This window comes from Vulpes vulpes, chromosome X (genome assembly GCF_048418805.1).
Source record: "Vulpes vulpes isolate BD-2025 chromosome X, VulVul3, whole genome shotgun sequence".
Classification (NCBI taxonomy): domain Eukaryota; kingdom Metazoa; phylum Chordata; class Mammalia; order Carnivora; family Canidae; genus Vulpes; species Vulpes vulpes.
Window position 1 is genome coordinate 11,721,645 of NC_132796.1, and position 24,762 is coordinate 11,746,406.

General features: G+C 45.6%; 1 protein-coding gene across 3 annotated transcripts in view; it reads right to left on the reverse strand.

The window, feature by feature from the left end:
- PIR (pirin) overlaps positions 1-23,657 on the reverse strand; it is a 105,654-nt gene extending 81,997 nt beyond the window's left edge. The window contains exons 1-3 of one of the 3 annotated variants that reach the window (XM_025986708.2): positions 23,421-23,657; positions 21,740-21,866; positions 7,951-8,043 (exon numbers count right to left, since the gene is read on the reverse strand). In XM_025986708.2, the coding sequence (XP_025842493.1) occupies positions 7,951-8,043; positions 21,740-21,835 (189 nt within the window). In that variant the 5' untranslated portion in view covers positions 21,836-21,866; positions 23,421-23,657. Of the gene's footprint in view, positions 1-7,950; positions 8,044-21,739; positions 21,867-23,168 lie in introns of all 3 variants that reach the window. The other 2 variants (XM_072744888.1, XM_072744887.1) reach the window with 2 other exon arrangements.
- Positions 23,658-24,762: the final 1,105 nt, after the last annotated feature.

Sequence of the window (24,762 nt, forward strand, 5' to 3'; positions counted from 1 at the left end):
TGTCTCTGCCTCTCTCAGTCTGTGTCTCTCGTGAATAAATAAATAAATCTTTTTAAAAAATAAACAGTCCAGGATTAAGGAAAATTTAAATTTTTTACAATATTTGCTTTTACAAATGATGTCGAATATGCCATCTTCCAGATATGCAACTTCCTCATATGCAATTTCCAGATATATAATGATTCCCCTATTATTTTGAATGCTTACTTTTATTCCCCTTTGTACCAACTTTTTAAAACTGGAATAAAGATGTGTATAATAAGCCTTTGTTCTTACTTTGTTTTTTTGTTTTGTTTTGTTTTTTTCTGTTCTGTCCAGAAAATTATTAGATTTCTAAAAGTAGGGGCATCCCGGGTGGCTCAGCAGTTTAGCGTCGCCTTCAGCCCAGGGTGTGATGTGCTCCCTGCGTGGAGCCTGCTTCTCCCTCTGCCTGTGTCTCTGCCTCTCTCTCCGTGTGTCTTTCATGAATAAATACATAAAATCTTTTAAAAAAAGAAAAAACAGATTTCTAAAACTAGGATTACTGGGATAAAGGAGAAAAAACTTTTTCCTCTGAGGTATCTGGGGCTCCCACTGCTACTATGAAGGGGGTATCTCCCCCCATTCTATCTGATTATTGCTTTCATGTTTCATGCCGGAAAGTGAGTGACCCTGTGCATGGGGACTTTATATCGAGCCACTTACAAGGAGCTTTTGGCTGATGCCCTCAGCACAGTGGTGAAGGTGGCTCTCGCTTCCTTCCTATACTCTGTTGAGCCTCAACTCCAGATCATGTCAAACAAACATAGGAGCTAAAACCTCCATGCATGGCTTCTGGACAAGTCCTGCGCCCTCCGCCCTCCTCCAGTCACATCACCTCCCAAAGCGGGATGCGGCCACTGTGCGGTTTGCTTCTATCACCGTATTACCTCCAAATAAGTACTTTTCCCTCCTCCTCTCTGACAGCTGTAACTCTCAGTAGTGGCTTCAAAGCTTCTAGAGCCATGTTAAATCGCAGTGGCGCTGGCAAACAGTCTTGTCTGCTCTTCCCTGCAATTAACAGGATTATGTGTAATAGCTCCGTGGTAGATAGGACATGGGAAGTTCACTGAATGGTCTTCAGGATACTGAGAAAGGCCCCTTCTTTCCCATTTTTCGTAGAGTCATTGTCTTTTCTTTGCCAAATGGGTTCTGATTTTTTATCAAGCTTTCTACCCCTCCCCACCCCCTCCACCCCGTCCCAGCTTTGATTCGAAAATGGCATGGTTTGGTTTTGAGACTACACAGAAAGCTAGAGAGAGCAGGCTGTGTGGGAGACGGGAGGCTTGAGTCAGTCGTAAGGTTGAGGGGTGAATCACCCGGACCCTTCCCTTCCTGTCCAGGATATCGTCCAGGCATTGCATGCAAAGCTGCTGGCTGTCATCCAGTAAACAGGAGTGTGGCTTTTCTGATGGGCACACCCTTGCAAACAGGACGGGTCTGTTCTCCTGAACAAAAGCAAAGAACCTGCTGAGGCTTGCAGTGAAAAACTTGAAAAAAGCACTTCTAAGCCCTGCTAAGGACCCAGGAGACAAGGTCATCCTGAGGTGTCCCTGCCGCATGACGGTTTGCTCTTAACTGTCCTTGAATGTCACTAAGCGGGAGTGACCCCCCCCCCATGCTGCCTTCCCCAGGACTCGGGGGTTCCCAGGAGCCTGGGACTTCCAGCGCTACAACCAGGGCAGGCCCGAGGCTGTCATTTAAAGGATGACTTTGAAAGGCACAAAAACAGGTGAGAAGTTCATCAACAACGTGCTGAACTTGAACTGCTTCTTTTTGGAGCTAAACTACACAAGGCGTGGGCTCTCCGGATCGTTCCGTCCGGCCTTTCAGAGCTGCCCTAAGCAAATCAAGGTATCAGGCCTGACCAGAAATAGGTAACTGCAAAATTATCCCGGCCTTTACCACTCCGCTCTTTTTTTTCTTTAAAGATTTTATTTATTTATTCATGAGAGAGAGGCAGAGACACAAGCAGAGGGAGAAGCAGGCTTCCTGTGGGGGGCCAATGCGGGGACCCCATCCCAGGACCCCAGGATCATGACCTGAGCCAAAGGCAGATGCTCAACCACTGAGCCACCCAGGTGTCCCCACCACTCAGCTCTTTTGAAAACAGTGCTCCCCAGAGTCCTAACTCCCGGCAGGAAATGCTGAATGCATCGTCCCTTTTGTCTTGTGACCTCCAGCTGTGCCTCCTTTTCCGGAACGTTCCTTCTTCCTCATTTTTCAGGCAAGTTTTTAACAGAAAATATATAGTTATCCAAACCATTAGGTTTTAAAAAAAAGATTACCGACTAACAGTAAAATCAGGTCCTCGCTCTTATCTCATATAATTATAGTATTTCTGGTTCAGAAGATCGTCTCGATGGGCATTTCTCCAATCTTACCTGCACATATCAATCACTCGAGGATGCTGATGAAATGCAGATTATTTGTCTACAGATCAGAGGTGCAGCCTGAGGTTCCAGGTGATACCACTGCTGTTTCATGTTTTAACTTGAGGTAATAACAACTTTGTAGAATAACATTCTCCACATTTCTTTGATTACGTATCACTATTAGTTTAAAAAAATGTGAGCATACACTCATAATGTATGTATCTATTTATATTTTACATTCATGTGTTAGTAGTACAGCATAATTGCATTTTTATTTTAAAAAATTAATGTCCGGGGATCCCTGGGTGGCTTAGCGGTTTGGCGCCTGCCTTCGACCCAGGGCGTGATCCTGGAGTCCTGGGATCGAGTCCCACATCGGGCTCCCTGCATGGAGCCTGCTTCTCCCTCTGCCTGTGTCTCTGCCTCTCTCTCTCTCTCTGTGTGTCTCTCATGAATAAATAAATAAAATTCAAAAAAAATTAATGTCCATCGGGGGCACCTGGGTGGCTCAGTGGTTGAGCATCTGCCTTTGGCTCAGGTCGTGATCCTGGGGTCCTGGGATCGAGTCCCGCATCAGGCTCCCCGCAGGGAGTCTGCTTCTCCCTCTGCCTGTGTCTCTACGTTTCTGTGTCTCTCATGAATAAATAAATAAAACCTTTTAAAAAAATTAATGTCCGTCAGCACAGCACTGACTTATGTAGCACACACCCTATTTTGAGGACCACTAATCCTGAAAACACACCCATTATGTTAACATTCCGTGAATGCTTGTATTTCTCCAGGCATAAGAAACTCACTTTGATTCGGGAAGCCTATTCTATATTTTATATACATAGTCTATGTTTATTAGAAAGTTCTTTCTTCTATTGGTTTGTGTGTATGCTTTGTATCCAAAGGTTTACCTTTGGGGCCAGGCAAAACCAGCCTAATCCCTCTTAACACTACTGCAACTCCTATCACTGAGAAGGGCCTGATTTCCTTAACACAGAAGCTTCTAGAACACCGTAAGAATACCAGCAACCCAAAAGAAAAAAAATAGGCCAAGCATATATATATGGAAGGTAAACAAATATTTAAAAAGAAAAGATACTCAACCTTGTTCAGATAAGAGAAATGTAAATTAAAACTACGACGAGGTATTCTTTTTCACTTGTCAAAATGGCAAAGGTAAAGAAAAACTGGACAAATATATGATGTTGGTGATGCTAAGGGAAGACAGGCACCCTCCTCATACACTGCCGTGGTAATGTCAATTGGTACAACCTTCACGGGTGGTGCTTAAAAGATTAGTTTTTCGAATATGGGGAAAATATTAACAATATAATGTTAAATGAAAAAAAGGCAGAAAACGTACAGCATGATACCAGGAAAAAAGTACCGAAAGAAAATTCATCAAAGCAATGATACCTGTTTCTGGACAGCAAGACAACATAGCAGGTGATTCTGGTTTTTTTAAAAGATTTTATTTATTTATTTGAGAAAGTGATCTTGAGTGTGGGGGAGGAGAGAGAGGGAGGGAAATGGAAACCCCCGCTGAGCAGGGAGCCTGATGTGGGCTCCATCCTAGGGCCCTGGGATCATGACCTGAGCTGAAGGGCAGACACTTAACCACCTGAGTGCCCCCTGGCTCTGTTCTTTTTTTTTTTTTTTAGATTTTATTCACTCATTCTTGAGAGAGAGAGAGAGAGAGAGAGAGAGGTAGAGACACAGGGAGAAGCAGGCTCCATGCAGGGAGCCCGACGTGGGACTCGATCCTAGGACTCCAGGATCCCACCCTGAGCCAAAGGCAGGCGCTAAACCGCTGAGCCACCCGGCCTGCCCCCGGCTCTGTTCTTTATACTAATTAGCCTTCTCAAACTTTACACCAAGCCTGTAGAAAATGAGCCTGGAGGAGTTGATGAGAGTCTACAAGCGGGCCTGGTTTTGAACTGCAGATTGTTAACATTCCCATTAAGAGACAGAGGAGGCCTCGGCTTACCAACACCCTGGGAAAAACTGGTACACTGAACCACCACACCACTCTTGGGGAAATACAGGGTCTCGTCCTGTGGAGTCTCCAACCACATTTTCATCAACCAATCAATATATAACCTTGTTTCATGTGTGTTTTCTGTTTAAAGACATTTCATTTATTTACATATACATTATATGTATTATATACATATATAATACACCTATAGTCTATATATAATTGATTCACTAACATTGAACTCACAGCAAGCATCCCTCTACCTCACCCCTGAACAAAACTAAGACGCCTCCCTTCTCTGAAAGGCACATCACGGCCACCTTGTACCCAGGAACACTAGACAGCACTCTGGTGCTATACCTGGGGACTATTTTAAACAGCCAAATCACCAACAGAAAGTACACAAATGTGAAAGATGTGGCATTAGGTAGTCCTCCAAAACACCTGTTTACAGCTCGCGAGCTGAAACAAGAAGGCAGTGGGGCCTCGCCCATCCCCAGCTGGCAATGCTCACACTGACCCACTCTGCGCTCGCCCACGATGACAGCAGAAACACCACAAGTGCGGAGTCCGGGGTCACAAATAAATGTTAGCGAGTAGATGAATTCACGAATACAGAATCCGCAAATAATGAGCACTGACTGTAATTATACCTTTGGTTTTAAGGAAAATTCTTACTCAAAGGGCCAAATACCAATGTTCTAGAGCTGAACTCCTTCCCGGTTTAAAGTTGAGCACCTTACAATTTACACATTGCAAGTTGTCAAGGAAATTAAGTTTCCTTTTCACAATGGGAAAGAAAGCAATGTGTGCCATCACTGGTTTTATTTAATACATTCATCGTCTTTAGCAAAAATTCTGTTGTTATTATCCAATTACACTCAGCCAGTAGGTACTGAGTGTCTCCAGCTGCAGAACACGGAGAGGCATGGGATTATCTCAGCTAAAGCAATTTACAGTGCTCTTGACCGTGGGAGGGGAGGTTGAGGCAACTCCTAACTCTAATACATGACAGAATAGGATCGAGGCCACCGTAAAGATCTAATGTGCAGGAGACTAGTAAAAATAGAATGCTGTGGGGACCAAGCGAAGGAGAAAGTGTCCCCTCTTGAGATTGTCTCGTGAAACTTGATGGAGACAGTGACATCTGAAAAGACCTTGAGGGATTTTCACTGGAGCTGTGAAAGTGGTGAGAACAGCCTGATACCAGAAGCAGAGGAGCACAGTGGGGAGACGTGCTCTGGGACCCAAGTCAGAATGCAGCACGGGTGGGTGGAGGGTAAGTAGAAGGAATGGCTTCCATGACTGCTGTAAGGCAAGACACAACCCCCCCCAAAGTGCTAACAGAGAAGAGAATTGGAAGCCCAATGGCTAAGTGAGGGAGGGAGACCGGTCCAACTACCTTGAGCCTTTATATTATTTCCAGAAGCTTCTTGGTTTACTCAACCTTGACACTGCAGTGGTTAACTCTTTACTGGTCCGTCTTTCACCTCCCTAACCAGATTGCAAACTAGAGGCGAACAGGGGCCAAGTCTCCTTCTTCCTTAGCCTCCCTCCCGCCTCCCACCCACGCTCCCCAACACACGAACACACACACCCAATCTACAAAAGATCGCCTGACACCAATATCTGCATGTCGCCAGTCTTTAGTAAATATTTACACATTCAACAATTGGCTTGACAAACACACTGAGCCCCAGTCTGTTTCCTAATACAGGTTCCTCCCACGGAGCAGATGGTTGCAGTTTCTTCTTAACTGTCCCTACGCTTTCCCAGAATATAGGTACATGTGGAGAATAAGAATCTTTCAAAGTGCCACAATACTGTTTTATACATTTTTATCTCCCTATCTCAAATGGAAAATAAGTGTTCAGCACAATCTCTACAAATCTTAGTTAAAATTTGTAAATGTATTGGTCTGACCTTAAAATCCTGATTTTTAGGCTATATTCCATTTCAGCCCTTGATTCTATAATTCCTTAGAATTGATTTTAAATACTAATAGTGTTCTTAGATTGTCTTTGGAGTTTAAAATATTACATGAGATTGGGCAGCCCGGGTGGTTCAGCAATTTAGTGCCGCCTTCAGATCATCAGGGTGTGATCCTGGAGACCTGGGATCGAGTCCCATGTCGGGCTCCCTGCATGGAGCCTGCTTCTCCCACTGCCTGTATCTCTGTCTCTGTCTCTGTCTCTCTCTCTCTCTGTCTCTCATGAATAAATAAATTTTAAAAAAATACTACATGAGATTAATCATTTCTGAATATTTTTGAAGAAAAATGCATTTTCTACATAAAATTATTTAAATCACATCTTAAATTGTTTCTTCTCTCACAAATTATTTTAATTATGTAGAAATTTTAAGAAGTCCATTTCTTTTTAATTTATGTATATTTAAAAATTATGTATATTTTTTGAGAGGAAGTGGGAGAGGGGTAGAGGGAGAGGGAGAGAATCCCAAGCAGACTCCAAGCCCAGTGCATGAGCCCCACATGGGGCTCAATCTCACAACTCCGAGATCATGACCTGAGGTGAAATCAAGAGTCTGATGCCCAACCGACTGAGCCATCCAGGTGCGCCAGAAGCCAATTCTTGCTCTTTATTAACTGCTCAAGTAAAAATGTTTCCAGTGGCACCAGCTCAAAGAATATTAAAAACAACAAATATTTATTTTTTAAAGATTTATTTATTTATTCATGAGAGAGAGACAGAGAGAGAGAGAGGCAGAGATATAGGCAGAGAGCGAAGCAGGCTCCATGCAGGGAACCCTATGTGGGACTCGATCCCAGGACCCTGGGATCACGCCCTGGGCTGAAGGCAGAGGCTCAACCGCTGAGCCACCCAGGCGTCCTCAAAACAGCAAATATTTAAATTTGAATATGCTTTGTGTGACATATGTGGCTTGCCATAGTAGCTGGTCTACAGCTAAGAACTTATAAATTAATTTAACTATTACTCATTGTTTCTAACTTTGAATTTTCTATTAGAAGTTATTACTAAGGGCACCTAGCTGGCTGAGTCAGAAGAGTATGCGACTCTTGATCTCAAGGTCATGAGTTCGGGATCCCTGGGTGGCTCAGCAGTTTAGCGCCACCTTCAGCCCAGGGCGTGATCCTGGAGACCTGGGAGCGAGTCCCACATCGGGCTCCCTGCATGGAGCCTGCTTCTCCCTCTGACTGTGTCTCTGCCTCTCTCTCTCTCTGTCTCTCTCTCATGAATAAATAAATAAAATCTTTTAAAAAAAAAAAAAGGTCATGAGTTCAAGCATGTAGAGATCACTTAAATAAATATTTTTTTAAAAAGAAGTGACCATTAGGTTTTGAGGCACCTGGGGGGCACAGTTGGTTGAGTGTCCAACTCTTGGTTTCAGCTCAGGCTGTGATCTCAGGGTCATGAGGTCAAGCCCTCAGACAGCTCTGTGCTCAGCTCAGAGTCTGCTTAAGACTTTCTCTCCCTCTCCTTCCCCCCTCCCCCATGTGCACTCTCTCAAATAAATAAATACGTCTTTAAAAAAAGAAATGATTACTAGATTTAATAAGAGAGGCAAATTTGAAGATACTCACTTTTGTAGTCAAATTATTTTACTTACCGTCTCAAAACCTCGATGTGGGTGATCAGGAAATCCGCCTGGTCTACCGCCTTTAAATTCATCAAACAGCAAAAATGGATCCAGATTTTTTAACTGAAATGAAAATTAAATCCAGCAGATTAGACATGCCTTTCAAACCACATAGTAGGGGCTATATTCATGGACAGATCTAGCAAAACTCACTGAGAACCACATAGCTAATGAGGAACTTTTGCAATGAAAATTACTTTTGGGAAAGAACTCCTTGCACACACACACACACACACACACACACACACAAGGACTATGTTAAAGAGCTGATTTTATAAGAAGTACAAAGAGAGGAAAAACATTTCATGATCATCTAAGACTAAACGGTTAAGCACAAACAAGATACTGTCTCTCCTAAACAGAATCAAAATATCAGGGACTTCAGGCCCCCCTGGAGAAGGTTGATATTTATATAATATTGAGGTTTCCTATACATAAACAGTTAACTCCATCTATTTGCAGCTTTTATTTATTTTTTAAAGATTTATTTATTTATTCATGAGAGAGAGAGAGAGAGAGGCAGAGACACAAGCAGGCTCCCTGTGGAGAGCCTGATGCGGGACTTGATCCCAGGAACCTGGGATCACGCCCTGGGCTGAAGGCAGACACTCAACCACTGAGCCACCCAGGCATCCCTATTTGGGGCTTTTAAAATGTCTCTTAATAGGATTCATAATTTCCTCCATACATATTTTTTTAATTTTATAGGTAATGTTTTTAAGGACATCATAAATAGGATTTTTTTAATTTTGTTTTTGAACAGTATGCTACTAGGGAATAAAAATGTGAATAGAAAGGTGATTTTTGAACATCGCTAAGCTCTTATTAATTTTAATAATCTATCCATAGCTTCTTTTGGGTTTTTTTCGGGGACATTCAGATCACTGGTGTATTTATCAATGAGCTTTTGCTCAGTAGTTCACAAATCACTTGTTGCCTGCATTAGATTAAAGCTGTGCCAGGCTGCTGTTTTTCTGGGTTCTGCTAGGCTTGGCTGGTCTCCACATGGATTCTCATTCTCGAGCACAAGCTGAAATAGTGGCCACCTTCTAGGACATGCTGTTCTTATAACCAAGGACAAGAGCAAATGGAAGCCAAGCCAACAGCACACAATCACATTAACACGTCCCATTGGTCACAGCATGTGACATGGCCAAGCCCAAGGCAGGAGGACCACACTCAAACCCTGCCTATGGGACTCACCGGTAATGCACCTAAAAGTGGGTGTGAGTGTACAATCCCTTGGTGGGGGGCAGTGACTATCTGGGAATAATATTCCAACCAACACCCATCAACAAATAAATAACTGAGGTTTTTTCCCCCTTCATTTGCAATCCTTACATGTTCTATTTCTTTTTCTGGTCTTTTTGCAAGCTAGTGTGTCTACAACAAGGCTGAGTAGAAAGGATGGTAAATAGATGTCCTTGTTTTCTTCCTGATTTTACAGATTGCTTTTTCAAGATTCACCAGCACACAGGTTGTTTAACGCAAGTTTTTTGCAGATTCCCTTCGTAAGATGAAAGTCTTCCCCTTCCATTTTTAGTTTATGGATTTTTTGGATAGACACAGGTGTTGAATTTTATTGAATGCTTTTTCTGCACTCCTGAGCTGTTTTTCTCTCCTTTCATCTCTCAGTGGTGGTAAAGTACATAACTAGATTTTCTAACATTAAGCCAAATTTGCTAGGTCCTGACAATCCAAACTTTGTTCGTGATGTATTATCTTTTTTATACACTGCCGTATCTGGGTGGTTAATCTTTTGCTAATGACTCTTGCAAAAATGTGCATAAAAGCGATGTCATTATCCTTTCACTTGCTGTCCTTGTCTGGTCTTGACTGTAAGGCAACATTGTTTAATGAAGTGATGTCAAGACTCCCTGGAGCTTCAGCTCCTGGACAGTTTGTGCGGTACTGGAGTTTTCCGTATCTTAAATATTGGGTGAAATCTGTAAAATCTTCTGGACCTGTTGTCTTTATAATAGACTGTTAAAATACTGACTCCACTGCATTATGGCCATGAAACTTTTCAGACTTTCTTCTTTCTTTCTCATTGTTTTCGGACTCAGAATTTCTCCAGCTTCCTGGCAGCTGAGCTAATTACGTTTTTAAGTTGTGTGTTTCAGTGTACCTACTCGGTCATATTGCTTGAAATGAGGGTTCTAGGCCCTCTCTTTGTCCCTGTGTCCGGTTTTGACTCTCTTATTTTCACTTTCCATAGGAAAACACACACACACACACACACACACACACACACACACACCAGATACTGTGCACACACAGAAATTCGACAAGCCACTGCAAGTTTTTCACCTAGCCAAGTCTCCACTTTAAAATGTGGACTGTCACCCATAAAAAGCTTGGGCCACTTTGCAGCCCATCTCAGTCCAGTGAGTCCGCAGGAAATGCAGTGAAACGTTAAAAAATAACCAAAAAGCAAAACATTTATTGACTTCTCACCCAATCACCCAAGAAGGCGTCTCAACTTCTACATTTCAAACTGCCCTCACTGCTGTCCAGCATGTCCCCTGTGTTTCAATCTTCCCTCACTCGACTCCTCACACCCTCAGGAGGGTGCTCCTCTTCTCCTCCCCTCACACCTTCTGAATGGACTGTCTCTTCCACCGTGAACTCTCTGCCCCTTCCAGTGAAAAGCAATCTTGGATCTTTTCAATCTTACTCCATCGCTCATAACTCCACTTCAGCTCAATGAAAGCCCATGAATGGAACTGGGGTTGGGAGGAGAGGGTGAAAATTCTCCTATCTTATTATTTATTTTTCCTCTCTCAGGATACTCTGTGGCTCAAAGGACTGGAATCAATGAATGTAAAGCAGCTGGGCCAATGCCTGGAGTGCGGCAGGTCTGACACAGATGAGTGGGCTCTGCTACCAAACGCCTACAAATCTCTGAGCCACAAAGTCCCCACCTGCAAAAGAAAGGGTGCAGATGGCTTTTCAAGATGGCTTTTTAGTTCTACGCTATTAGGGTGCTACGGTATGAAAATGTGGGTAAGGATGAGATGAGTATGTATTGCTTCTCGGTATCAGTTTGGTGTCCAAAAGATAGATACAGGGGATTAAGAGGCACAAATTACGAGTTATAAAATAAAGAAGTCATGGGGATATAGGGCACAGCCTAAGGAATATAGTCAATAATGCTGTAACCGCCGTATGCTGACAGGTGGTGACTACACTTGCGGTGGCGAGCATTTTGTAATCTATATAAATATCAAATCACTGTGTGGTACACCTAAACTAATATGCTATCAAATATACTTTAGTAGAAAAGTACAAATACTATAACACACACAAGTAAAAAAATGAAGAGAGATTCACATGACCAAATATGTGCTGCTGTTAAATAAATCGTGAAAAGCAGAGGTTCCTATTTTCCAGGCCCACCCTCATCACCATCCATCGCTCACAGAACAAGAGTTAGTCATCGCTTGGAAAGTACTGTTTGTTCTATACTGATTGCACATTCGAGCCATCTGGTCACCAATGCACGACACAGGGACACACACAGGAAGAAAGGCAGCACAAGGAAAAGCCTGCCGAAGCCAGGGACTGGCTGAAGAGAGCCAGAAGGATCAAGTGTTTATGGCCAAAAGATGGGGTCCACGTGTGAGACACTCTTCCTCCAACAAGCAAGATGTACCTCGTACTAAAGTGGGATCTGCGCAGTTGGGTAGCAGGCCTTATTAAAGTTCCTCACATTCTAGGGGCACGTGGGTGGCTCAGACAGTTAAGCATCTGCCTGTAGCTCAGGTCCCTGCGTCAGGCTCCCTGTTCAGTAGGGAGCCTGCTTCTCCCTCTCCTTCTTCCTGCTCATGCCCCCTCAGCCCCAGTCAAACAAACAAACAAATAAATAAATAAATAAATAAATAAATAAATAAATAAAATCTTAAAAATAAAGTTCCTAACATTCTGTAAGCATTCAGCGAGTATTCAAGGGCACGTCAAAGAAATGTGTGATCTGTAGGCAGGATCTGATTGACATGAGCGCTTGGATTCTCTACGTTTTGACTTGGTCACCACCTCATTCACAACTGATGATCTTTTCGAAGTTTTGGAGCCAAATTTCCTTTCCTTCACACCGTTCCAAATCCTTTAGCAGCCAAATTCAGGTGGCAGCTTCCAGGCTATTTCTGTTGATGTCTGAAGAAGGCCAGTCAAAACCTGTGGCCACCACCCCAAGTGTGTGGCACTCCCTCTATAAAGCTCCAGCTGCCTGGTGTTCTATTTAAATCAGGAAGAGGGACACCTGGGTGGCTCAGTGGTTGAGCATCTACCTTTGGTCAGGGCATGATCCTGGAGTCCTGGGATCGAGTCCCACGTCCGGCTCCCTGCATGGAGCCTGCTTCTCCCTCTGCCTATGTCTCTGCCTCTCTCGTGAATAAATAAATAAAATCTTTTAAAGCGTTTTTTCAAAAATAAAAATAAATAAATCAGGAAGAACTGCACGTAGCTACCAGGAAGGTCAATTCCATGCGGAGAGGGCCAACATCATGCTTTGTTATGATGCTCCACTGAATCTAGAATAATTCTGTGTGTATAGGAGGTACTACAGACATCCCAAGTGGGACTTGAGTCAGGCCCCTAGTCACCCTTGTAGCTGGGTCTGGTCCTTTGACTGACTCTGGCTAATGAGAGGTAGGTAGAAGTCGCTGGGTGGGCCTTTCAGGGAAATCCTTTACATCTAAAAAAGGAGTGGACAGCTGGGACCTCTCCTTTTGCTCTTTCCCTTCTTGCTCCTCTCTGCGCCCAAGGGCAAGTGGTTGCTATTGCCCCAACAGCTGTCTTGGGCCATAAGGTGATATACTGAGAACGTTCTAAAAATGATGAACTAGGGCAGCCCGGGTGGCTCAGCGATTTAGCACCACCTTCAGCCCAGGGCATGATCCTAGAGACCCGGGATCCAGTCCCACGTCGGGCTCCCTGCATGGAGCCTGCTTCTCCCTCTGCCTGTGTCTCTGCCTCTCTCTTTCTGTGTATGTCTCTTATGAATAAATAAATAAAATCTTTTTTAAAAATTTAAAAATAAAAATGATGAACTAAGATAGAATAAGCATGAGTCTCTGAAAAGTGGGGAGCCTTGAGGCCCACCCTAGACTGTCTACTTTTGGGTAGTCACACAGCTGAACCTGACCTTGATAGAAGAGTAATAATGCCTGTGGTGGTGGCAGCCTGGAACCAGCTGAGATCCCACCCGCCCAACACCCAACCAAACCCCAGCCTGTATCAAGGCAACATGGCAGCAGCAGGAGGGAGAAGGCCATGGAAGGCCGACTCCAGCAGCTTAGACTACCTCCCGGGCCTACTCAGCACCTAGACAGGGGCCCGACGGGAACGATGGAAAGGTAGAAGGAAACTGCCCCCATGTAGTCCAGACCTGGATCCAGACTCGGCTTTGAATGCATTTGCCCTATGACTCTACGCCCCTCTAGGGTGACAACTTCCAGGGACCCTGCTAATGGAGGGCGCCACCTAGAGGCTGCATCAATCAGGACCGAGGTTAGTCAAGGTTATTTGATGATAGTAGGGGACTCTTAATAAATTTTTAAGTGTGTAATGGGATTTAAAGCTTTATAAATATAGGTCTTTTTTATCTTTTAAAGTTCCTATCTTTTAGAGACACAAACTGAAATATTTAAAAGTAAAATGAAACAATTTGCTTTTAAAATACCCTGAGTACAGGAACACATGGGGGGATATAGAGGAAACCAGGATATCTGGGAGTTGATCACTGTGGATGTTGAGTACATGGAGGTTCATTATACTCTTCTCTCTACTTTTCTGTGTTCAAAATTCTTCCTGACAAAACAAATACGTATAAGAGGGGGTCCCAGGAAAATCATTTTCCACCAAGGGATGTCCAGAGGGAAGGGCAGTGGAGCCCAGAGGCAAGTACAAAGGAGTAGTGGGCTTCCCTCCCGTTGGGGGCACAGACGAACAAGCCGCTCAAACCATGCTATGCAGTCACTCGAATTCCAGCTTGGCTGCCTCGGCCCACACAGAATTATAATGAACAGTGTGAGCCAGCCCCCCTCCATCTCTTCTTTATGTTCATCACCCAAAGGCTCAGTGAAAGCTTTGTAAATTCCTCTACTACCTCATTCACAGCAATAGGGAACATGTCACTTAGGGCCACTAATACCAAACACTGTTGTCAATTCTACACTAACACAGCTCTGGGTTCCAAAGTGTCTGAGGTGTTTCTTCAGAGACAAAGCCTTGCTGCAAGAAGTTGGAAAGGTAACTGCCCTGAAACCGGATGGGTGCTTTCCTTCTCTGCTGATTGGAAGGTTAGGGGGTCAACGTTTCTGATAAGCCGGTAGGGTGCAGGGTACTGAAAAATATGGTTATAATTTAAATGGTCAAAAATAGGCCCATGAGTAAGACAATAACTGGAACACATCATTTTTATTTAAATGATGTTCATGAAGGGGGTGCCTGGGCAACTCAGTTTGTTAAGTGTCCAACTCCTGATTTGGGTTCAGGTCGTGATCTCAGGGTCATGAGATCGAGTCCCACGCTGGGCTCTGCACTGGGCATGGAGTCTGCTTAAGATTCTCTCTCTCCAATCACTACCAATACCAAGGAAATACAAACAATATTAAAAACTTATTACGAGGGCAGCCCTGGTGGCGCAGCGGTTTAGCGCCGCCTGCAGCCTGGGGTGTGATCCTGGAGACCTGGGATCGAGTCCCACATCGGGTTCCCTGCATGGAGCCTGCTTCTCCCTCTGCCTATGTCTCTGCCTCTCTCTCTCTCTCTGTGTCTCTATGAATAAATAAATAAAATCTTAAAAAAAAACTTATTATGAGCAGCTCTATGCCAATAAATTAGGCAATCTAGAAGAAATGGACGCATTTCTGGAAAACCACAAACTACCAAAACTGGAAGAGGAAGAAATGGAAAACCTGAACAGGCCGATAACCAGGGAGGAAATGGAAGCAGTCATCAAAAACCTCCCAAGACACAAAAGTCCAGGGTCAGATGGCTTCCCAGGGGAATTCTATCAAACGTTTATAGAAGAAACAATACCTATTCTACTAAAGCTGTTCGGAAAGATAGAAAAAGATGGAATACTTCCAAACTCGTTCTATGAGGCCAGCATCACCTTAATTCCAAAACCAGAAAAAGACCCCACCAAAAAGGAGAATTATAGACCAATATCCCTGATGAACACAGATGCAAAAATTCTCAACAAGATACTAGCCAATAGGATCCAACAATACATTAAAAAGATTATTCACCATGACCAAGTGGTATTTATCCCCAGGATGCAAGGCTGGTTCAATACTCATAAAGCCATCAATGTAATAGATCGTATCAACAAGAGAAAAGACAAGAACCATATGATCCTCTCAATAGATGCAGAGAAAGCATTTGACAAAATACAGCATCCATTCCTGATCAAAACTCTTCAGAGTGTAGGGATAGAGGGAACATTCCTCAGCATCTTAAAAGCCATCTACAAAAAGCCCACAGCAAATATCATTCTCAGTGGGGAAACACTGGGAGCCTTTCCCCTAAGATCAGGAACAAGACAGGGATGTCCACTCTCACCACTGCTATTCAACATAGTACTAGAATTCCTAGCCTCAGCAATCAGGCAACAAAAAGAAATAAAAGGCATTCAAACTGGCAAAGAAGAAGTCAAACTCTCCCTCTTCACAGATGACATGATACTGTACATAGAAAACCCAAAAGACTCCACCCCAAGATTGCTAGTAATCATACAGCAAATTGGCAGTGTGGCAGGATACAAAATTAATGCCCAGAAATCAATGGCATTTCTATACACTAACAATGAGACTGAAGAAAGAGAAATTAAGGAGTCAATCCCATTTACAATTGCACCCAAAAGCATAAGATACCTAGGAATAAACCTAACCAAAGAGGTAAAGGATCTATACCCTAAAAACTACAGAACACTTCTGAAAGAAATTGAGGAAGACACAAAGAGATGGAAAAATATTCCATGTTCATGGATTGGAAGAATTAATATTGTGAAAATGTCAATGCTACCCAGGGCAATTTACACATTTAATGCAATCCCTATCAAAATACCATGGACTTTCTTCAGAGAGTTGGAACAAATCATTTTAAGATTTGTGTGGAATCAGAAAAGACCCCAAGTAGCCAGGGGAATATTAAAAAAGAAAACCATAACTGGGGGGCATCAAAATGCCAGATTTCAGGTTGTACTACAAAGCTGTGGTCATCAAGACAGTGTGGTACTGGCACAAAAACAGACACATAGATCAATGGAACAGAATAGAGAATCCAGAAGTGGGCCCTCAACTCTTTGGTCAACTAATATTCGACAGAGCAGGAAAGATTATCCACTGGAAAAAGGACAGTCTCTTCAATAAATGGTGCTGGGAAAATTGGACAGCCACGTGCAGAAGAATGAAACTAGACCATTCTCTTACACCAGACACAAAAAGAAACTCTAAATGTGAGACAAGATTCCATCAAAATCCTAGAGGAGAACACAGGCAACACCCTTTTTGAACTTGGCCACAGGAACTTCTTGTAAGATACATCCATGAAGGCAAGGGAAACAAAGGCAAAAATGAACTATTGGGACTTCATCAAGATAAGAAGCTTCTGCACAGCAAAGGATACAGTCAACAAAACTCAAAGACAACCTACAGAATGGGAAAAGCTATTTGCAAATGACGTATCAGATAAAGGGCTAGTATCCAAGATCTATAAAGAACTTATTAAACTCAACAGCAAAGAAACAAACAATCCCATCATGAAATGGGCAAAAGACATGAACAGAAATCTCACAGACGAAGACATAGACACGGCCAAAAAGCACATGAGAGAATGCTCCGCATCATTGACCATCAGGGAAATACAAATCAAAAACACCATGAGATACCACCTCACACCAGTGAGAATGGGGAACATTAACAAGACAGGAAACAACAACTGTTGGAGAGGATGTGGAGAAAGGGGAACCCTCCTGCACTGTTGGTGGGAATGGGAACTGGTGCAGCCACTCGGAAAACTGTGTGGAGGTTCCTCAAAAAGTTAAAAATAGATCTGCCCTACGACCCAGCAATTGCACTGCTGGGGATTTACCCCAAAGATACAGATGCAGTGAAACGCCGGGACACCTGCACCCCAATGTTTCTAGCAGCAATGTCCACAATAGCCAAACTGTGGAAGGAGCCTCAGTGTCCATCGAAAGATGAATGGATAAAGAAGCTGTGGTCTATGGATACAATGGAATATTCCTCAGCCATGAGAAACGACAAATACCCACCATTTGCTTTGACGTGGATGGAACTGGAGGGTATTATGCTGCGTGAAGTAAGTCAGTCGGAGAAGGACAAACATTATATGGTCTCATTCATTTGGGGAATATAAAAAATAGTGAAAGGGAATAAAGGGGAAAGAAAAAATATGTGGGAAATATTAGAAAGGGAGACAGAACATGAAAGACTCCTAACTCTGGGAAACGAACTAGGGGTGGTGGAAGGGGAGGTGGGCGGGGGGTGGGGGTGACTGGGTGACGGGCACTGAGGGGGGCACTGGACGGGATGAGCACTGGGTGTTGTTCTGTATGTTGACAAATTGAACACCTATAAAAAATAAATTTGTTTAAAAAAAAAGAAGCTGTGGTATGTGTATACAATGGAATATATTCCTCAGGCATTAGAAATGACAAATACCCACCATTTGCTTCAGCGTGGATGGAACTGGAGGGTATTATGCTGAGTAAATAAGTCAATCAGAGAAGAACAAACATTATATGGTCTTATTCATTTGGGGAATATAAAAAATAGTGAAAGGGAATAAAGGGGAAAGAAGAGAAAGTGAGTGAAAATATCAGTGAGGGAGACAGAACAGGAGAGACTCTTAACTCTGGGAAATGAACAAGGGGTGATGAAAGGAGAGGTGGGCGGGAGGTTGGGGTGACTGGGTGACAGGCACTGAGGGGGGCACTTGACGGGATGAGCACTGGGTGTTATGATATATGTTGGCAAATTGAACTCCAATAAAAAAATTTTAATTAAAAAAAATTTTTAAAAGATTCTCTCTTCCTCTACCCCTTCCCCCCTCCTTGCATGTGGGCTCTCTCTCAAAACAAAATTTTTTTAAGATGTGCATGAATTTATAATACCATGGGAAGTGCTTATGTTACCATGTTAAATGAAAAAAAAAATAAGGACAAAATGTTGTCTATTTTGTATGATCCCCATGATGTAAAATATACAACTATATGGAGACAAAAGGAAACACCCTCTGCCTTAATCGTGATTAAACCCGGATGATGGCATTAGGAATGATTCCAATGCACATATTTTTCCTGAGGGTAGTGGCATACATGGGAGACCCTCAGAATTAGCAGAATGTGGGGGTCTTTAAAGCATACGTTTTCAGCCAGGGACTCTTACCTGGGTACCATGGATTGAAGCCAGGGCGGCTATAAACTTGGCTGGGAAAAACATTACATCTTTATTTTCACTAACCTCTAACGGAAAATTTTTTTCTTCCGGATTTTTTTTTTTTTGTGGTAAAATGTACATAACAAAATTTACCACTTTAACTATTTTCAAGTATGTGGTTCAGTTTGCACTGGTGGGCACGAGTCACCACCAGCCATCTCCAGACTGAAATTTAATACTTTAATCATGAATGCAAAGAACCACAGTAAATGACCAGGACCTGTGACTCTGTCACCACTAGAAATCAAAGCTGTTTTCATCTCACATGACAGCTGTTGCAGGCATACTGAACTACTTTTTAAAGACTTATGGAGTTATTTGGGGGAATGGGCAGAGGCAGAGGGAGAGAGAGAATCTCAAGCAGGCTCCACGCCTAGCACAGAGTCCGACACGGGACCCGATCTCGGGACCCTGAGATCACAACCTGAGCTGAAACCAAGAGCCGGACGCTTAACAGACTGTGCCACCCAGACACCCTGGTATACTGAACTGTATTGTTCATGCTCCTCGCAGCTTTGAAATCAGGTAGTTATGTGACCTGCCACCAAATCTTGTTATTTAATGCAAAATTACTAGATTACAAATTCCTTTTGTAATATTGTGCTAGCCGTATTTCAATATGTTTTCTTTTGTAATCCTATGTATTTTATTTCATGCCATTTAAAAAATATTATCCTGGGGCGCCTGGGTGGCTCAGTCGGGGAAGCATCTGCCTTCGGCTCAGGTCATGATCTCAGGGTCCTGGGATCGAGCCCCACATCAGGCTCCCTGCTCAGTGGGGAGTCTGCATCTCCCTCTCCCTCTGCTGCTCCCCTTCCTGTTTCTGCGCACTCTCTGTCAAATAAATAAACACAACATTTTAAAAAAAGATAAAAAACATTATTCTGAGAGGAAACGTGTATGTTTCATCAGACCACCAACAGGGTTCACACACACACAGAAAAAAAATTAAGAAACCCTGAGCAGATGTGTCCTGACAGATGGAGTAATTAAAGTATTAGCTACCTTCGACACACAATAACAATGACGGGTTTACTAATGGGTGTCCAAATTCTTTATAATTGTTCTGTTGATGTGGCCTAGTAGAATATGATTCCACATCCATCTGCATCTCCCCAACATCCACTGCGGATTTAGCCCTTTAGAATAATCCTGTTTGCATGTATCCCTTTGGAAAACAATGTCCGACGCGCCCCAAAAGACATTCACAGGTGAAAAGGAAGCTAATGGCAGAAAGAGTATGAGAATAAACAAGCAGATTTTAAGAAGAGAAACAAACTGACCTCATTTAAAAAAAAAAAAAAGAAGAATCCATTTCCCTAATATACTCCTTCCTTTATTCAAAAATATTTGGGGGGCGGGGCGCGAGAGAAGATGCTCAACACCACTCATTAGCAGGGAAATGCAAATCCAAACCACAGTAAGAGATCACCTCACACCTGCCAGAATGGCTAGGATCAAAAAGACCAAAAATAACAAGTATAGGGAAGGGTGTAGAGAAAAGGGAACCCTTGTACACTGTTGGTAGGAATGTAAATTGGTGCAGCCGCTATGGAAAACAGTAGGAGGTTCCTCGAAAAATTAAAAATAGGACTGCATGTGATCCAGCGATCGATCCCACTTCTGGGTGTTGACACAGAGAAAATGAAAACACTAACGTGGAAAGAGATATGCGCCCCCCTGTTCACTGCAGCATTATTCACAACAGCCAAGACACAGAAACAACCTAAGTGCCCACTGAATGGATAAAGAAAATATGATGGGTGTGTGTGCGTAGACACATGTGTGCAGGCACGTACACACACAATGAGATGTTATTCAGCCATAAAAAAGTGAAATCTTATCACGTGCAGCAACATGGGTAGACCTTGAGGGCATTCTGCTAAGCGAAGTAAGTCAGAGAGAGAAAGACAAATACCATATGGCCTCACTTACATGTGGAATCAAAAAATAAATAAATGAACCCAGCTCACAGACGCAGCGAACACAGCTCAGTGGTTGCTGCCAGAGGTGAGGGGTGGGGGGTGGGTGAAATAGGCCAAGGTGGTCAGTCCAAAAGTACAAACTTCCAGTGATGAGATAAATAAATTATAAGACAAGGAAGTCCTCGCGATGTCATGTACAGCATGGTGACCATAACTAAGGTCATTGTATTGCATATTTGAAAGTTGCTAAGACAGTAAATCTCAAGAGAGTTCTCATCACGAGAAAAAATATTATAACTGGGGGTCCCCGGGTGGCTCGGTGGTTTTGTGACTGCCTTCGGCCCAGGGCCTGATCCTGAAGACCAGGGATCGAGTCCCACGTCGGGCTCCTTGCAGGGAGCCTGCTTTTCCCTCTGCCTGTGTCTCTGCTTCTCTCTCTGTGTGTCTCTCATGAAAAAAATAAATAAATAAAATATTTTTAAAAAGGAAAAATGTTATAACTACGTATGGTGACCGATGTTAACTAGACTTATCATGGTGACTGTTCTGCAATATACACAGATAGCAAATCAGTATGCTGTCCACCTGAAGCTAACACAATGTCGCATGTCAGTTATGCTTCAATTAAAAAAAAAATCTTTTTGGAATCTGGTCTGGTGATGGACGCCGCATTCCCTGGGCTAACCCCACCCTTGGCTACCTTTCTGTGCGAATAAGATTCTCTTTTCTGCAAGTCCCACGTCCTCTGTCATTTTCAAATAAAACTGCTCTGTCGTGCTGAAAGAAGTCTACCCACCTAACCTAAAACCACCTCCTATGAGGGAAGCCCTCACGCGCCCCTGTCACCACAGGAGGTCCACAGAGTTGGGGGTCAGTGGTTTTTCCATGAACCCAAATCCCTGGCAAGGCTGATCGGCCAAGGGAGGGGGGTGCGATGGAGGCGTGACCCTAACCGAGCCAACCAGATGCCCTCCCCCAGGAATCTGGAAGTGGGACCTAAAGTTACTGCCCAGTGCGTTGAACTGCGGGTGAGCAAACTCCGGGCTGTGAAGTGGGCGTGTTTGGCGACGTGCATGCTGAGGCTGGTAGAGGGACCCAGCACCGGACAAGGGAATGCAGAGGGGGGCAGAGGTGCTTCAGCTGTACCTTGTGTGCAGGCAGGACCCCATACCCATGATAGAGAAACCCCCTCCGGCCTGGGGCCAGTCCAGCGGGGACCCTAACTGCTAAGTTGAGAGTGGGCCCCGATGGGACCCCCATAAGGCAGCTCCTGATGGTCCCGGGCCCCCTCTCCCCAAGTTAAACCTCGGTGGCCCGCCAGGACCTTCTGCAGGAAAGCACGAAGCAGCCCCCCAACCTGCATACCTCGGGTCTGCCGATGCTCCTGCGGACCCTGGCTCCAACCCCCTCGGCCTGCTCCCGGCTCAGCACCGACAGGGTAACCTTCTTGGAGGGTGCCATGTCCACGTCTGGAAAGTGCTCCGCTGCCAAGCTGCAGACGGTAGAGGGCCAGTGGAGGACAACAAGAAGGAAAAATCAGGAGGGCACATCCAAGGGTTTCCAAATAAAGGCTATTAAACTCAGGCCTGTCCAAAATATGAACAGCTGCCATCTATTGACTGCTTAGTCTGTGCGAGACCCGGGTTAGGAAATCGAGAACAATAACGTTAGTGAGCACGCATGAGCACTAATGTATTAGCGCCGCTAATTGTTTGCAATCTCACGCAATCCCACAGCCATCTTTTACATGGTTTGGCAACAGCGTCTCTCCTGGGCACTTACTAACCTCTAAGGAGCATTTTATCTGCTTGCTTTTTTTTTTTAAGTAGGCTCCACGCCCAAGGTGGGGCTCGAGCTCCTGACCTCAAGGTCAAGAGTCGCATGTTCCACTGACTGGGCCAGGCAGGCGCCCGTTTATCTGCTTTATCTCATTGAAATTTCTCAAGCTCCCCAACGTTGCATTGCCCCCACGAGGGAGGTGCTACCACGAGGCTGAGAGTGATTTATGGGGTGTTGACTAAGGGAGCACAAAGAAAATCCGTGAGGTCTGTGAATCTCCCTAGAACACGTGGAATGGGGCGCCTGGGTGGCTCAGGGGTTGAGCGTGTGCCTTCAGCTCAGGGTGTGATCCCGGGGTCCTGGGATCGAGTCCTGCATCAGACCCTCGGCGGGGAGCCTGCTTCTCCCTCTGCCTGTGTCTCTGCCTCTCTGTGTGTGTCTGTCACGAATAAGTAAATAAATAAATCTTTTTTAAAAATCGTGTCAAAGATCTTGGCACTGAAAGTAATTTCGAGGGTCACCAAATTCAGAGATCCGTGTGCCCCTAAAGTTCAGGGCCAACTTTAGCAGCAAGAATGCCCCGAGCTTTGTCAGGAAGTCTTCAAGAGCAGGAAAGTCACGGAGGAGATGCCCTTGACAAGGCATCCTGTATTTGAGGCCCAGTCTATACTCCGCCTTTATTCCAAAAGAGTTTTTTCTTTTGGGGGGGCCTGAGTTCTACCGAATGGAGTATCATAGACCCAACATAATCAAGCTGTTTCCCCCTTCGAATGCTTGCAGACAGTGCCACCAAATCGCTAAGACTCTTCTTCAAGCGGAAGGCAATGCATTCCTTTCGAGAGTCCTACTCACACCAAGAGGGATGCTTTAGGGAGAAGCGCAGACTCCGGAGCCTGAGAGCCTGGGGTGCAGCCCGGCTTCACAGGTGCCCGCTGTGTGGCCTCGGGCCCCTTGCTAAGCTTCTCTGATCTTCCGTTTTTCCCATGTGTCAGACAGAGGTAATAAAAGTGCCTACCTCCAAGGGGTGTCGTCAGCGCTCCGAGCGTCAGCTGCTGTTCCTCCGAGCGCTGTACTCGGCAACGCCCGCCCGCCACCTGCCCGCCACCCCCCGCCACTGAATACGTGACCCCCCCAACCCCCGGGCCAGGCGATCAATAAATACTTCTGGGGTGCGGGTCAGTGGGGCTCAGGAAAGCGTTCAATCCTCAGAGCGGGACAGAACCGTCACCACCTGCCTCCAAGCGACTAGGAAGGGCTTCACCCCTACCTGCGCTCCTTCTGGGTCCTTCCACGCTCCCGCCCGCGAATTCCACGCGCGCCAACACCCGGCGAGGTGCTCACCCGAGCGCAGGGCTTTCAGACCGGAAAGCCGCCTCCCCCTTGGCCAAATGTCAGGGCCCTATTTAAGCATCTCCCGTCCCCTCTTGGGAGCCTCCCCGGGAGCCGGCGGCGGGCTGGGAAGGCGGGTCGCGCGCGGTGCTCCCGGGGGCCCGGCGGCGGGGGCGGGGGCGGCGCGGGGCGCGGGGCGGGGAGGGCGCCGGGCCCGCCGCCTCACCGTGACTCAGCGTTTCGCCGCCCGCGGCCGCAGCGGGCAGGAGGCGGGAGTCCGCGGGGTGGGGCAGGGGGTCTGGGGGTGCCGCTCCCTCATTTCCTGGCCGCCCGGCGCCCGCTGCCCCGCCCCTGCCTGCTCGGGGCCCCTCCCGCACCCGGGAAGAGGCGCGACCCCCGGCGTCGGGGTCGGGGTCGGGGGTGCTCCCTGGGCCGGCAGGTGCCCGATCCGGGCGCCGTGGGTTCCCGCCGTGCCTCCGTGACTTGTTCGCTGCGCGACCTGGGACCGGTGGCTCAGCCTCTCTGTGCCCCCCGTTCTTCCGCCGTCAAACGGGGATGGGGATGCTAGACCAGCCTGCTAGGGTTGTGGGGAGAACCGACCGAGCTCGGCGTGCCCTCTGCACCCCTCCAGCGTGTTGCAAAAAGAAGGCTGCTGTTCGGTACTTAAAGCAAAGGAGTAGGGAGAGGGAGGTGGGGGGCGGGGTAGGAGGGCCAAGACTCTTTTCCACCTGCCTAAAAAAGAGACACAGTCAGGACACCGGGGTGGCTCAGTACTTGAGCATCTGCCTTTGGCTCAGGGTGTGATCCCGGAGTCCTAGGATCGAGTCCCACATCGGGGTCCTCGCAGGGAGCCTGCATCTTCCCGGGCCTATGTTTCTGCCTCTCTCTTTGCGTCTCCCATGAATGGACAAATAAAATCTTTGATAAAAAAAAGAGACAGACAGACAGACACACACACACAGCCTAGTGGGGACAGAGTTGCTGAGGAGCTCGGTCGTCGTGGAGCGCGGCGGGCAGGCGTGCGATCGTCCTCCCAGGGCAGTGGGGAGTGGCAGGAGCCTGTGAGCGGCCCGGTTCCACTGAGATTCCTCACCAGGGTTACAGGCACACCTGCCGCTGTCTCACAGAAAGCTCATTGTGTGACCCAGAAAGGAAAGAAAGTGGCACTTCTAAAACAGGGACCAGAAAACTTTGTAAAAGGCCAAAAGGTAAAGGCTTTCCACTTCGCAGGCCACCTCCATGCTCAGGGAGGACTGCTCCATCTCGCCTCTGGAGCAAGG